The 15,637-nt window shown below is 44.7% G+C and overlaps 1 protein-coding gene across 1 annotated transcript in view; it reads left to right on the top strand.

Moving 5' to 3' along the window:
* The window catches only part of LOC115127105 (extracellular matrix organizing protein FRAS1-like), a 521,989-nt gene that overhangs the window by 324,133 nt on the left and 182,219 nt on the right, over nucleotides 1-15,637 (top strand). Inside the window, 7 exon segments of the mRNA XM_065011350.1 lie at nucleotides 1,600-1,740; nucleotides 2,449-2,589; nucleotides 4,919-5,059; nucleotides 6,310-6,415; nucleotides 6,606-6,770; nucleotides 12,793-12,877; nucleotides 15,485-15,586. Coding sequence (XP_064867422.1) covers nucleotides 1,600-1,740; nucleotides 2,449-2,589; nucleotides 4,919-5,059; nucleotides 6,310-6,415; nucleotides 6,606-6,770; nucleotides 12,793-12,877; nucleotides 15,485-15,586 — 881 coding nt within the window.

Genomic DNA, 15,637 nt, shown 5'->3' with positions numbered 1-15,637 from the left:
TCTCCCTCCCTCCCTCTTCCTGAGTGTGATTCTCTCTCCCTCCCTCCTTCCAGAGTGCAATTCTCTCTCTCTCTCCCTCTTCCAGAGTGTGATTCTCTCTCCCTCTCCCAGAATGTGATTCTCTCTCTCCCTCCCTCCCTCTTCCTGAGTGTGATTCTCTCTCCCTCCCTCCTTCCAGAGTTCAATTCTCTCTCTCTCTCTCCCTCTTCCAGAGTGTGATTCTCTCTCCCTCTTCCAGAGTGTGATTCTCTCCCTCCCTCCTTCCAGAGTGTGATTCTCTCTCTCCCTCCCTCTTCCTGAGTGTGATTCTCTCTCTCCCTCCCTCTTCCTGAGTGTGATTATCTCTCTCCCTCCCTCCTTCCAGAGTGTGATTCTCTCTCTCCCTCCCTCCTTCCAGAGTGTGATTCTCTCTCTCCCTCCCTCTTCCAGAGTGTGATTCTCTCTCTCCCTCCCTCTTCCAGAGTGTGATTCTCTCTCCCTCCCTCCTCCAGAGTGTGATTCTCTCCCTCCCTCTTCCAGAGTGTGATTCTCTCTCTCCCTCCCTCTTCCAGAGTGTGATTCTCTCTCTCCCTCCCTCCTTCCAGAGTGTGATTCTCTCTCTCCCTCCCTCTTCCAGAGTGTGATTCTCTCTCTCCCTCCCTCTTCCAGAGTGTGATTCTCTCTCTCCCTCCCTCTTCCAGAGTGTGATTCTCTCTCTCCCTCCCTCTTCCAGAGTGTGATTCTGTCTCTCCCTCCCTCCCTCTTCCAGAGTGTGATTCTCTCTCTCCCTCCTCCCTCTTCCAGAGTGTGATTCTCTCTCCCTCCTCCCTCTTCCAGAGTGTGATTCTCTCTCTCCCTCCCTCTTCCAGAGTGTGATTCTCTCCCTCCTCCCTCCCTCTTCCAGAGTGTGATTCTCTCTCTCCCTCCCTCCCTCTTCCTGAGTGTGATTCTCTCTCCCTCCCTCCTTCCAGAGTGTGATTCTCTCTCTCTCTCCCTCTTCCAGAGTGTGATTCTCTCCCTCCCTCTCCCAGAATGTGATTCTCTCTCTCCCTCCCTCCCTCTTCCTGAGTGTGATTCTCTCTCCCTCCCTCCTTCCAGAGTTCAATTCTCTCTCTCTCTCCCTCTTCCAGAGTGTGATTCTCTCTCCCTCTTCCAGAGTGTGATTCTCCCTCCCTCCTTCCAGAGTGTGATTCTCTCTCTCCCTCCCTCTTCCTGAGTGTGATTCTCTCTCCCTCCCTCTTCCTGAGTGTGATTATCCTCTCCCTCCCTCCTTCCAGAGTGTGATTCTCTCTCTCCCTCCCTCCTTCCAGAGTGTGATTCTCTCTCTCCCTCCCTCTTCCAGAGTGTGATTCTCTCTCTCCCTCCCTCTTCCAGAGTGTGATTCTCTCTCCCTCCCTCCTCCAGAGTGTGATTCTCTCCCTCCCTCTTCCAGAGTGTGATTCTCTCTCTCCCTCCCTCTTCCAGAGTGTGATTCTCTCTCTCCCTCCCTCCTCCAGAGTGTGATTCTCTCCCTCCCTCTTCCAGAGTGTGATTCTCTCTCTCCCTCCCTCTTCCAGAGTGTGATTCTCTCTCTCCCTCCCTCCTCCAGAGTGTGATTCTCTCTCTCCCTCCCTCTTCCAGAGTGTGACTGGAGCTGTAATGAGTGTAAGGGTCCTCTGCGTACTGACTGCCTGCAGTGTATGGAGGGACATGTTCTGCAGGACGGACTCTGTGTCCAGGGCTGCTCTTCGGGGTCCTACCAGGATGGAGAGAGATGCCTCAGTACGTGCCTGAATAGAATGATCATTTCACTTTTTTTATTAAATGTTTGTCATTGAATGTTCTAAGCCGGTTATACCTTCTAACATATAATGTCTGTTTCTCTCTCTCGTTTCTCGTCTCCCCCCTAACTCTATCTCTCTCTCGTTTCTCGTCTCTCCCCCCCTAACTCTCTCTCTCTCTCGTTTCTTGTCTCTCCCCCCTAACTCTCTCTCTCGTTTCTCGTCTCTCCCCCCCTAACTCTCTCTCTCGTTTCTCGTCTCCCCCCCAACTCTCTCTCTCTCGTTTCTCATCCCCCACCCTCTCTCTCGTTTCTCATCTCCCCCTCTCTCTCTCTCGTTTCTCGTCTCCCCTAACTCTCTCTCTCTCTCTCGTTTCTCATCTCCCCTCTCTCTCTCGTTTCTCGTCTCCCCCCTAACTCTCTCTCTCTCGTTTCTCATCCCCCCACCCTCTCTCTCTCTCTCGTTTCTCATCCCCACCCTCTCTCTCTCTATCGTTTCTCGTCTCCCCCAACTCTCTCTCTCTCTTGTTTCTCATCCCCCACCCTCTCTCTCGTTTCTCGTCTCTCTCTCCACCCCTCTCTCTCCACCCCCTCTCTCGCCCCCCACCCTCTCTCTCGGTCTTTCTCTCATTTCTCGTCTCTCGTCTCTCACTCTCGTCTATCTCTCTCATCTCTCTCGCTCTCTTTGTCTCTCTATCTGTCTGTGCCAGGTTGTGATGAGCAGTGTGAGGGATGCCATGGCCCAGGTCAGTGTGGGCGGTGCCAGCCTCCCTATGCCACCCTGCGGGGTCGCTGTGTGTTGGAGTGTGGAAGGACCTACTTTCTGGACTCCTCTCTACAGCTGTGTGCATGTAAGAAAAACAAATAGATGAATCCGGTTTCAGACAGATCGGGGTATAGCAACATGATGTTTTTTTTTCAATATCGTCAAAACAATTTTTCAATACATTTTAGAAATTTGTAGGGACTTTTTAAGTTACTACCAGCGGTAAAACTTGTGCAGGATGTTAGCAGATAAGGCAGACCCAGGTTCTTCATTTTTCACCTGTCAAATTATTTAACATTATGAAGCTTACCGTAGTTTCCCAGAACAGTTGAGCGTGTTTGTAAATAGTACAACAGGAGAAAGCGGGGGAGCGTGAGGTGAGACAAGCTGTGTATATGATTTAACATTCTAGTTATTTAAGGAAGTGGCTGAATTAATAATAATAAATGAAATAAAAAAGACATCTGGTTCCTCTAAACAGGGTATTCAGAAAGTATTCAGACCCTCTGACTTTTTCCACATTTTGTTACGTTACAGCCTTGTTCTAAAATATATATATTTTGATTCCCTCATCAATCTACACACAATATGACATCACAATACCCCAAAATGACATCACAATACCCCAAAATGACATCACAATACCCCAAAATGACATCACAATACCCCAAAATGACATCTCATAACCCTATAATGACATCTCATAACCCTATAATGACATCACAATACCCCAAAATGACATCACAATACCCCAAAATGACATCTCATAAACCTATAATGACAAAGCAAAAACTGTTATTTAGAAGAAAAAAAAAGAAAAAAAAAAGATAATTTTAAATTACAAATCTGATTTAATATCTGATTTACATAAGTTTTCAGACCCTTTACTCAGTACTTTCTTGAAGCACCTTTGGCAGTGATTACAGCCTCGAGTCTTCTTGGGTATGATGCTACAAGCTTGGCACATCTGTATTTGGGGAGTTTCTCCCATTGTTCTCTACAGAGCTCATTCAGACTTGTCCCGAAGCCACTCCTGCGTTGTCTTGGCGGTGTGGTTAGGGTTGTTGTCCTGTTGTCCTCAGTCTGAGGTCCTGAACGCTTTGGAGCAGGTTCATCTTTCCCTCAATCCTGACTAGTGTCTCAGTCGCTGAAAAACTTCCCCACAGCATGATACTGCCACCACCATGCGTCACCGTAGGGATGGTGCCAGTTTTCCTCCAGACGTGACATTTGGCATTCAGGCTAAAGATCAATCTTGGTTTGATCAGATCCGAGAATCATGTTTCTCATGGTCTGAAAGTCTTTAGGTATCTTTTGGCAAACTCCAACTTCATGTGCTTTTACTGAGGAATGGCTTCCATCTGTATTATAAAGGACTGATTGGTGGAGTGCTGCAGAAATGGCTGTCTTTCTGGAAGGTTCTCCCGTCTCGACAGAGGAACACTGGAGGTCTGTCAGAGTGACCATCAAGTTCTTGGTCACCTTCCTGACCAAGGCCCTTCTCCCCCAACTGCTCAGTTTGGCCGGGCAGCCAGGTCTAGAAAGAGTCTTGGTGGTTCCAAACTTCTTCCATTTAAGAATTTACCACAGGTACAGTAGACTCCAATCAAGTTGTAAAAACATCTTAAGGATGATTTACATTTACATTTAAGTCATTTAGCAGACGCTCTTATCCAGAGCGACTTACAAATTGGTGCATTCACCTTATGATCGATGGAAACAGGATGCACCTGAGCTCATTTTCAAGTCTCATACCAAAGATTCTGAATACTTATTTAAATAATATATATATAATATAATATAATATAGATATATCTGTTTTTTTATTACATTTGCAAACATTTCTAAAAACCTGTTTTCACTTTGTGATTATGATTATTATTATATTGTGTGTAGATTGATGCAGAATTGTTTATTTAATTACTTTTAGAATTAAAGGCTGTATCGTATTTTTGGGGGGAAGTAAAGGGGTTTGAATACTTTCCGAATGCTCTGTATATATATGCCTGTCTTTGCAATTTGTTTATTGTTCATTTGTGTGCGTTAGCATATTTAGCTAGCAACCTCTATTGAAATTCTCTAGTACTTTTGGTAGCATTCTGGATATAGACGCCCAATGTTATAATTTTGTGTGCTTTTAGCACCCCCTTGTGTACTACGCTGGTAGTATGATAAATCCTGGGATGAGAGAAGGACGATATGATGACATGAAAATCTCCACCCTATTGAGTAGAAACACCTGAAATTCATATCCAAATTATCTTATTTTTTTAAATCAAAGGTTTCATCTACAAATTACAACCACTGTTGAGACACATAGTGCTGTTTGCATTCTCAAGCCATTGACATACATATTCATCATCATTGATCTTACAGTATTAATCAACTTTTTGTGTTATCCCCCTGTTTCCCAGCATGCTCTGCTGACTGTGTGGAGTGTGAGGGGATGGGTCATTGCACCATTTGTAGACAGAACACCTACCTGAGAGACGGATACTGCACTCCGGACTGTGGACACAGTTTCTATGCTGATAAGAAGACCTGGACATGCCATGGTAAATCTTCACTACTGTTTCCGTACAACAATGACAGAACCAAGTGACTTGGTGAAGAGAGAGTACCGGACTAGTACCGAGCCCTGGGGGACACCAGTAGAGAGAACAGCAGAGGACCTAGTACCGAGCCCTAGGGGACACCAGTAGAGAGAACAGCAGAGGACCTATTACCGAGCCCTGGGGGACACCAGTAGAGAGAACAGCAGAGGACCTATTACCGAGCCCTGGGGGACACCAGTAGAGAGAACAGCAGAGGACCTAGTACCGAGCCCTGGGGGACACCAGTAGAGAGAACAGCAGAGGACATAGTACCAAGCCCTGGGGGACACCAGTAGAGAGAACAGCAGAGGACCTAGTACCAAGCCCTGGGGGACACCAGTAGAGAGAACAGCAGAGGACCTAGTACCGAGCCCTAGGGGACACCAGTAGAGAGAACAGCAGAGGACCTATTACTGAGCCCTGGGGGACACCAGTAGAGAGAACAGCAGAGGACATAGTTCCGAGCCCTGGGGGACACCAGTAGAGAGAACAGCAGAGGACATAGTACCAAGCCCTGGGGGACACCAGTAGAGATAACAGCAGAGGACCTAGTACCGAGCCCTGGGGGACACCAGTAGAGAGAACAGCAGAGGACATAGTACATCAGGGACAGCGTACACAGACATTTCACTATCCCTGATACAGTGGCGGGGACAAAAACTGAAGCTTTAGGCAACACCTTTTGTTCGTCTGGACACCAGTAGAGACAGAACTTTGATCCATGCATTGGACACTTATCATTAGACACTCCCTCTCTCTCTCCCTCTCTCTCCTTCTATCTCTCTTCCTCCCTCTCTCCCTCCCTTTCTCTCTCCATCACGCTCTCTCTCCTTCTCTCCCTTTCTCTCCTTCTCTCGCTCTCTCTCTCCCTCCCTTTCTTTCTTTCTCTCTCCCTCCCTTTCTTTCTTTCTCTCTCTCTCCCTCCCTTTCTCTCTCTCTCTCCCTCCCTTTCTCTCTCTCTCTCCCTCCCTTTATCTCTCCTTCATGCTCTCTCTCTCCTTCCCTCTCTTTCTTTCTTTCTCTCTCTCTCTCCCTCCCTTTCTCTCTCTCTCTCCCTCCCTTTATCTCTCCTTCCCTCTCTCTCTCCTTCCCTTTCTTTCTTTCTTTCTCTCTCTTTCTCTCTCTCTCTCTCTCTCTCTCTCTCTCTCTCTCTCTCTCTCTCTCTCTCTCTCTCTCTCTCTCTCTCTCTCTCACTTCTTCCCTCCCTCCAGCTAACAGCCAGGCCCCAACCCTGCGTATCAGTGGATCTCTGTTGGTGCCCATTGGGGGAACCAAACCCCTGGTCACCACCCTAATTTCTGCCCAGGACCAAGACAGGTTAAACTCTCATTTAACTTTCTTTCTGTTTTTAACCTTCATTTAACCAGAATAATATTTTGAGGTTGAGAGAACCTCTTCCTCTTTGATCTTCCTCTTCCTCTTTTTCAACAGAGATCTGTCTCACTCTGTAAAGTGTTTTGCAATATTGTTTGTTTTGTAAAAGTTTGTTTTGATGTTGACCTGCCAGCCCTCCAGAGAGCCTGGTGTTCCAGCTGCTGCAGCCCCCCACGACAGGCTGTGTGGTTGTCCTGGAGGAGGGCAGGGAGACAGAGTTGGCCCGGGACGACACTTTCTCCTGGGCTCAGCTAGAGAGTGGACAGGTCCGCTTCACACATGACAAGGACAAGGCCAGGTGAGTGAATGTACAGACAGAGAATTAAAGGATCTCAAACTCAATATTGGTCAAATATTCTCTGTATTTTTTAAATGTTCAATTCAATTAAATTCAAGGGCTTTACTGTCTCTGGGGAAACATGTGTTAACATTGCCAAAGCAAGTGAGGTAGATAATATATAAAGTGAAATAAACAATTAAAATTAACAGTAAACATTACACATACAGAAGTTTCAAAACAATAAAGACATTACAAATGTCATATTATATATATACAGTGTTTTAACAATGTACAAATGGTTAAAGTACACAAGGGAAAATAAATAAGCATAAATATGGGTTGTATTTACAATGGTGTTTGTTCTTCACTGGTTGCCCTTTTCTCGTGGCAACAGGTCACAAATCTTGCTGCTGTGATGCACACTGTGGAATTTCACCCAGTAGATATGGGAGTTTATCAAAATTGGATTTGTTTTCTAATTCTTTGTGGATCTGTGTAATCTGAGGGAAATATGTATCTCTAATATGGTCATACATTGGGCAGGAGGTTAGGAAGTGCAGCTCAGTTTCCACCTCATTTTGTGGGCAGTGTGCACATAGCCTGTCTTCCCTTGAGAGCCATGTCTGCCTACGGCGGCCTTTCTCAATAGCAAGGCTATGCTCACTGAGTCTGTACATAGTCAAAGCTTTCCTTAATTTTCTGTACTCTCTGTTTAGGGCCAAATAGCATTCTAGTTTGCGCAGTTTTTTTTTGTTAATTCTTTCCAATGTGTCAAGTAATTATCTTTTTGTTTTCTCATGATTTGGTTGGGTCTAATTGTGCTGCTGTCCTGGGGCTCTGTAGGGTGTGTTTGTGAACAGAGCCCCAGGACCAGCTTGCTTAGGGGACTCTTCTCCAGGTTCATCTCTCTGTAGGTGATGGATTTGTTATGGAAGGTTTGGGAATCACTTCCTTTTAGGTGGTTGTAGAATTTAACGTCTCTTTTCTGGATTTTGATAATTAGTGGGTATCGGCCTAATTCTGCTCTGCATGCATTATTTGGTGTTCTACACTGTACACAGAGGATATTTTTGCAGAATCCTGTATGCAGAGTCTCAATTTGATATTTGTCCCATTTTCTGAAATCTTGGTTGGTGAGCGGACACCAGACCTCACAACCATAAAGGGCAATGGGTTCTATGACTGATTCAAGTATTTTTAGCCAGATCCTAATTGGTATGTTGAATTTGATGTTCCTTTTGATGGCATAGAATGCCCTTCTTGCCTTGTCTCTCAGATCGTTCACAGCTTTGTGGAAGTTTCCTGTCGCGCTGATGTTTAGGAAACATCTAGACGCTGTAGGGCAACGGTGTCTAGATGGAATTTGTATTTGTGGTCCTGGTGACTGGACCTTTTTTGGAACATCATTATTTTGGTCTTACTGAGATTTACTGTCAGGGCCCAGGTCTGACAGAATCTGTGCAGAAGATCTAGGTGCTGCTGTAGGCCCTCCTTGGTGGGAGTCAGAAGCACCAGATCATCAGCAAACAGTAGACATTTAACTTCGGATTCTAGTAGGGTGAGGCCGGGTGCTGCAGACTGTTCTAGTGCCCGCGCCAATTCGTTGATATATATGTTGAAGAGGTTGGGGCTTAAGCTGCATCCCTGTCTCACCCCACGGCCCTGTGGGAAGGAATGTGTGTGTTTTTTGCCTATTTTATAATCTTGTATGTTTTACCCCCAACACTACTTTCCATCAATTTGTATAGCAGACCCTCATGCCAAATTGAGTCGAAGGCTTTTTTGAAATAAACAAAGCATGAGAAGACATTGCCTTTGTTTTGGTTTGTTTGGTTGTCAATTAGGGTGTGCAGGATGAATACATGGTCTGTTGTACGGTAATTTGGTAAAAAGCATTTGCTCAGTACATTGTTTTCATTCAGGAAATGTACGAGTCTGCTATTAATGATAATACAGAGGATTTTCCCAAGGTTACTGTTGACGCATATTTCACGGTAGTTATTAGGGTGAAATTTGTCTCTTTTGTGGATTGGGGTGATCAGTCCTTGGTTCCAAATATTGGGGAAGATGCCAGGGATAAGGATGATGTTAAAGAGTTTTAGTATAGCCAATTGGAATTTGTTGTCTGTATATTTGATCATTTCATTAAGGATACCATCAACACCACAGGCCTTTTTGGGTTGGAGGGTTTTTATTTTGTCCTGTAGCTCATTCAAGGTAATTGGAGAATCCAGTGGGTTCTGGTAGTCTTTAACTTCTTATGGCTGCAGGGGCAGTATTGAGTAGCTTGAATGAAAGTTGCCCAGAGGTGCCCAGAGTAAACGGCCTGCTCCTCAGTCCCAGTTGCTTATATATGCATATCATTATTAGTATTGGATAGAAAACACTCTGAAGTTTCAATGATGTCTGTAAGTATAACAGAACTCATATGGCAGGCAAAAACCTGAGAAGAAATTTTGACTTGACGCTTTTTGTTCTATGTTGCTCTGTCTGTATGCTACGTCTTGCTTGTCCTATGTTGCTCTGTCTGTATGCTACGTCTTGCTTGTCCTATGTTGCTCTGTCTGTATGCTACGTCTTGCTTGTCCTATGTTGCTCTGTCTGTATGCTACGTCTTGCTTGTCCTATGTTGCTCTGCGTGTGCTCACTGCTCATTGACTGTCTGTATTGTAATTGTTTTTAATAACCTGCCCAGGGACTGCAGTTGAAAATTAGCCGGCTGGCTAAAACCGGCACTTTTACTGAAACGTTGATTAATGTGCACTGTCCCTGTAAAAATATAATAAACTCAAACTCAAGAAATCCAAACAGGAAGTGAGAAATCTGAGGTTGGTCGATTTTATTGAATTCACAGTGGGATATGGATGAAGTTGCACTTCCTAGGGCTAGATGTCAACTGTCTTTAGAAACTTGAATGAGGCTTCTTCTTGTGGGGCTGAATAAGAGCTGAATGAGTCAGGTTACTGGCAGAGAGCCAGGTCCTGGTCTCGCGCATTTCACATGATATCGACCTGTGTTCTATGGCTTCTCTAGACACAAAGGAATTCTCCGGTTGGAACTTCATTGAACATTTATGATAACAACACCCTACAGATCAATTCTATACTTAGTTTGAAATGTTTCTTCGACCTGTAATATAACTTTTTGAAGTTTTTGTCCGAAGTTATGCTGGACCTGCACGAGAGTTTGGATATGTGTACCTAACGCCCTAACAAAAGTAGCTACATGGACATAAATAATGGACATTATCGAACAAATCAAGCATTTATTTTGGAACTAGGATTCCTGGGAGTGCATTCTGATGAAGATCATCAAAGGTAAGGGAATATTTATAATGTGATTTCTGGTTTCTGTTGACTCCAACATGGCAGATAATTGTATTTATTTTCTGAGCGCCGTCTCAGATTATTGCATGGTTTGCTTTTTCCATAAAGTTTTTTAAAAATCTGACACAGCGGTTGCATTGACATCCCTTTAGTGGGATCATTTTAGTCAACATCCACTGAATTGCAGAGCTCCAAATTCAAATTAAATTACTAAAAATATTTAATTGTCATGAAATCACAAGTGCAATATAGCAAAACTCAGTTTAGCTTGTCGTTAATCCAACTGGCGTGTCAGATTTCAAAAAAGCTTTACAGCAAAAGCTATCCAAGCGTCTATGTTAGGACATCTCTCTTAGCAGACAAAACATTACAAACAGCTAGCAGCAAAGTAGATTGGTCACGAAAGTCAGAAAAGCAATAAAATGAGTCGCTTACCTTTGATGATCTTCAGATGTTTGCACTCACGAGACTCCCAGTTACACAATAAATGTTCCTTTGGTTCGATAAAGATTATTTTTATATCCAAAAAACCTCCATTTGGTTGGCGCATTTTGTTCAGAAAATCCACAGGCTCGTGCAGGTCATGACGGGAGGACGAAAATTCCAAATAGTATCCGTAAAGTTCGTAGAAACATGTCAAACGTCTTTTATAATCAATCCTCGGGTTGTTTTTACAATAAATAATCGATAATATTTCAATATTTCAATATTTCAACCGGACTGTAGCTTTCTCAATAGGAGAGAGAGAGAAAATGTCTGCTCCAAGCTGTTGCGCAAAACTCTGCTGGCATCCACTGATGCGAAGTGATCGTTCTCGCTCATTTTTTCAGAATAAAAGCCTGAAACTATGTCTAAAGACTGTTCACACCATGTGGAAGCAATAGGAAAAGGAATCTGGTCGATATCCCTTTAAATGGAGGGAAGGCATGCAATGGAACAGGGAGATTCGTTTCTCTTAGGCACTTCCTGGTTGGATCTTCCTCAGTTTTCGCCTGCAATATCAGTTCTGTTATACAATATTTTGACAGTTTTGGAAAATTTAGAGTATTTTTCTATCCTAATCTGACAAATATATGCATATTCTAGTTTCTGGGCCTGAGAAATAGGCAGTTTCATTTGGGTACGTTTTTCATCCAAACATCAAAATACTGCCCCCTACACAGGTTAAGGAGAGGTATATCTATAATTACATGTGTATAACTTGTATTATCATCTACATTTATGATGAGTATTTCTGTTGAATCGATGTGGCTATGCAAAATCACTGGATGTTTTTGGAACTAGTGAACGTAACGCGCCAATGTAAACTCCGATTTTTTGTATATGAACTTTATCAAAGAAAACATACATGTATTGTGTAACATGAAGTCCTATGAGTGTCATCTGATGAAGATCATCAAAGGTTAGTGATTCATTTTTTCGCTTTTTGTGCCCTCCTCTCTTCAGCAGGAACATTTTTGTTTTTCTGTGGCTTGGTGGTGACCTAACATAATTGTTTGTGGTGCTTTTGCTGTAAAGCCTATTTGAAATCGGACACTGTGGTGGGATTAACAACAAGATTACCTTTAAAACAGTATAAGATACATGTACTGTATGTTTGAGGAATTTTAATTACGAGATTTTTGTTGTTTTGAATTTGGCGCCCTGCACTTTCATTGGCTGTTGTCATATCGATCCCGTTAACAGGATTGCAGCCATGAGAAGATTTTAATAGTTGATTCTAAGATTTGTATTTGATCCTGTATATGTTTTTGCTCTTTGTTCTTTGTTATAGGGCCAAAACGAAAGGAGAAGTGGTTTCCCAAACATCTTCATTTTAGATAAATAACTCTTCGTGTTGTTGTTTGTTTTAGTGTTTTCCAATTTTCCCAGAAGTGGTTAGAGTCTATGGATTCTTCATTTACACTGAGCTGATTTCTGACGTGCTGTTCCCTCTTTTTCCATAGTGTTTCTTTATTGTTTTAGTGATTCACCATAGTGAAGGCGTAGACTCAGGTTTTCTCTCTCTTACTCTCGGTCTCTCTCGCTCTGTCTCTCTCTCTCTCTCTCTCTCTCTCTCTCTCTCTCTCTCTCTCTCGCTCTCTCTCTCTCTCTCGCTCTCTCTCTCTCTTTCTCTCAATTCAATTCAATTCAATTCGCTTTATTGGCATGACGTACCAATGTACATATTGCCAAAGCTTATTTTAGATATTTACAATATAAAAGAAAATGAGAATCAAAATTGTCAACGGGACAACAGTAACAAAAGGGGTCAAAATAACCATAAATTGAACAATAACAATAAGCACACAGTAGAGTATATGTGCAGGCACTGTCCCTCAATTTGTGGCAGTCAATAATGTAGTGCGCTGCCAACCTACGGCTCTCTGCGTCCTCCCCCAACAGGATGGGTAGCCTACTCTCATCAGAGAGTTCTTTGAAACCTTGAATAAGGGATAAGGGTTTCAAATTTGGGGAAATGACACTCTCCCTCTGTCTCTCTGTCTCTCTCTCTCTGTCTCTGTCTGTCTCTCTCTGTCTCTGTCTCTGTCTCTGTCTCTGTCTCTGTCTCTCTCTCTCTCTCTCTCTCTCTCTGTCTCTCCCTCCCTCTCTCTCCTCTCTCTCTCTCTCTGTCTCTGTCTCTCTCTCTGTCTCTGTCTCTGTCTCTGTCTCTGTTTCTCTCTCTCCCTCCCTCTCTCTCCTCTCTCTTCTCTAATGTTGTTGTATTGTTCCAGGAGTGGACAGTTCTCCGTGCGTGTGACTGACCCTCAGCTCTTCTCCCGACCAGAGATGATCCAAGTCCAGGCAGTGTCCATGCAGGTACCCGTTTACCGACCCCTCAACCTCATCTAGTATCTCTATTGATTGTCTCCCTCTAAAGGGGAACTAAGGACAGTAGAATTGTAGCATTCAAGACTCGTTCTGCCACCCTGCTCCTCAATACACTCTTTAAAGTACACAGTAGCATTCAAGACTCGTTCTGCCACCCTGCTCTTCAATACACTCTTTAAAGTACACAGTAGCATTCAAGACTCGTTCTGCCACCCTGCTCCTCAATACACTCTTTAAAGTACACAGTAGCATTCAAGACTCGTTCTGCCACCCTGCTCCTCAATACACTCTTTAAAGTACACAGCACCAAACCAGGAAGCAAAGAAAACTATATTTTCCATATTCGTATGATGGATCCTTGAGGGGATTGGGAGGGTGCTGACAGCTCTCGCTCTCCCTGTTCATAAACACAGAGAAAGGTTAGCCTGTCTCTCCTCGCGTGTATCAAAAAGGGGTTTTCTAAGTGCTTGTGGGGGCCTAGCTTAGCGTGTTCGCATGTTGGCATACAGTAGTAGGCAACCATAGTCAGTTATATCAGCTGTGTCCAATGGGACTGTTTTCCCCTGAGCTCTGCTCTGCAGTGAGGCACGACTCCCCAGACACAACAGAGTAAATAGAGAGAGAGAGAGAGAGTTGCCTGCCTGCCTGGAAGAGATAAAGATTAGCTGTTGCCTGCCTAGGGGCCCGCTGAGCCCTCTCTATAAACCTAGGGGCCTGCTGAGCCCTCTCTATAAACCTAGGGAACCACTGAGCCCTCTCTATAATCCTAGGGAACCACTGAGCCCCCTGTATAAACCTAGGGAACCACTGAGCCCTCTCTATAAACCTAGGGAACCACTGAGCCCTCTCTATAAACCTAGGGCCCGCTGAGCCCTCTCTATAAACCTAGGGAACCACTGAGCCCTCTCTATAAACCTAGGGAACCACTGAGCCCTCTCTATAAACCTAGAGGCCTGCTGAGCCCTCTCTATAAACCTAGGGAACCACTGAGCCCTCCCTATAAACCTAGGGAACCACTGAGCCCTCTCTATAAACCTAGGGGCCTGCTGAGCCCTCTCTATAAACCTAGGGAACCACTGAGCCCTCTATATAAACCTAGGGAACCACTGAGCCCTCTCTATAAACATAGGGGCCTGCTGAGCCCTCTCTATAAACCTAGGGAACCACTGAGCCCTCTCTATAAACCTAGGGAACCACTGAGCCCTCTCTATAAACCTAGAGGCCTGCTGAGCCCTCTCTATAAACCTAGGGAACCACTGAGCCCTCTATATAAACCTAGGGAACCACTGAGCCCTCTCTATAAACCTAGGGGCCTGCTGAGCCCTCTCTATAAACCTAGGGAACCACTGAGCCCTCTCTATAAACCTAGGGAACCACTGAGCCCTCTCTAAATGGACCTGCACAGAACAGTGCTCCAGGGACAACAATGAACAGTGATTTATAATGGACCTGTACAGAACAGCGCTCCAGGGACAACAATGAACAGTGATTTAGTATGGACCTGCACAGAACAGAGCTTCAGGGACAACAATGTAGCCTGTTGCAGAGTTGGACAATACAACTCTGCAGGGAGAACAAGGTACTTAATTTAGCGTGCTCACAGTCCACAGGGATCACAATGTATAACTATTTAGCGTTGGGCACAGAATAGCACAGGAAATGTAGGCTACTTGATTTACGGGGACACAGCATTGTACAGAACATGTCTCTGAATGGGGAGAACAATGTACACGATTTAGTGGGGAGCAGAGTAGGACGCTACATCTCTTCAGGGGGAGGTGTAGAAGCTGTTCAGGAGTCTGTTGGTGTCAGAATCTTTCCGGGCCTTCCTCTCACACCGCCTGCTATAGAGGTCATGGATGGCATGGAGCTCGGCCCCAGTGATGTACCGGGCTGTCCGCACCACCCTTTTTAGCGCCATGCGATCGATGGCGGTGCTGTTGCCGTACCAAGCGGTGATGCAGCCAGTCAAGATGCTCTCGACGGTGCCATATCTTTTCAACGAAGACCATTTGATTTGGACGTGAAGCTCTCAACCCGTTCCACTGCAGCCGTGGATGGGGGCGTGGCTCGCAGTCAGCTCCTTTGTCTTACTGACGTTGAGGGAGAGGTTGTTGTCCCGGCAACACACTTCCAGCTCCCTGACCTCCTTCCCGTAGGCTGTCTCGTCGTCGCCGGTGATCAGGCCTACCACCGTCGTGTCGTCAGGGAACTTGATGATTGTGTTGGAGTCGTGCGTGGCAATGCAGGCGTGGTGAACAGGGAGCCTTTCCTCCTTCTGCTAGACGGTTGAAATGTTGCCCTTGTTTCAGGATGCTGTAGTGGTGTTCTGCCAGTAGTGAGCTGCCATTCCATTTCCTGGTTTAATTGGGTTTCAGAGTTGAATCAGATAAAGATCTGACCTCTTCTCATTCTTCTGTCGAAATGTGTCGATGATGTTATTGTCTCTTATTTTTTGTTTAGTTGTTTTATTATTTTCTTTAACTATTATTTTTCCCTCCATTTTCAACCGTCAACATCAAGTTGTCGTGTTACAACTCTTACAACAACCAATTAGTTATTAAGTTATTAAGACCCTCCCCTCCTCTCTCACAGGCCCCGCAGATTCTCACCCTCAATCCTTTGCTGGTGAACGGAGGAAAGACGTCGGTCATCTCCAAGACCGTGCTTCAGATTGACGACCCAGACAACCCTCAGGTGTGCGTGTGTGTGTGTGTGTGTGTCTGTGTGTGTATATCTAAACATCCT

This window comes from Oncorhynchus nerka, linkage group LG27, assembly GCF_034236695.1.
Source record: "Oncorhynchus nerka isolate Pitt River linkage group LG27, Oner_Uvic_2.0, whole genome shotgun sequence".
Lineage (NCBI taxonomy): Eukaryota > Metazoa > Chordata > Actinopteri > Salmoniformes > Salmonidae > Oncorhynchus > Oncorhynchus nerka.
This window is presented reverse-complemented; position numbering and strand designations above follow the sequence as displayed.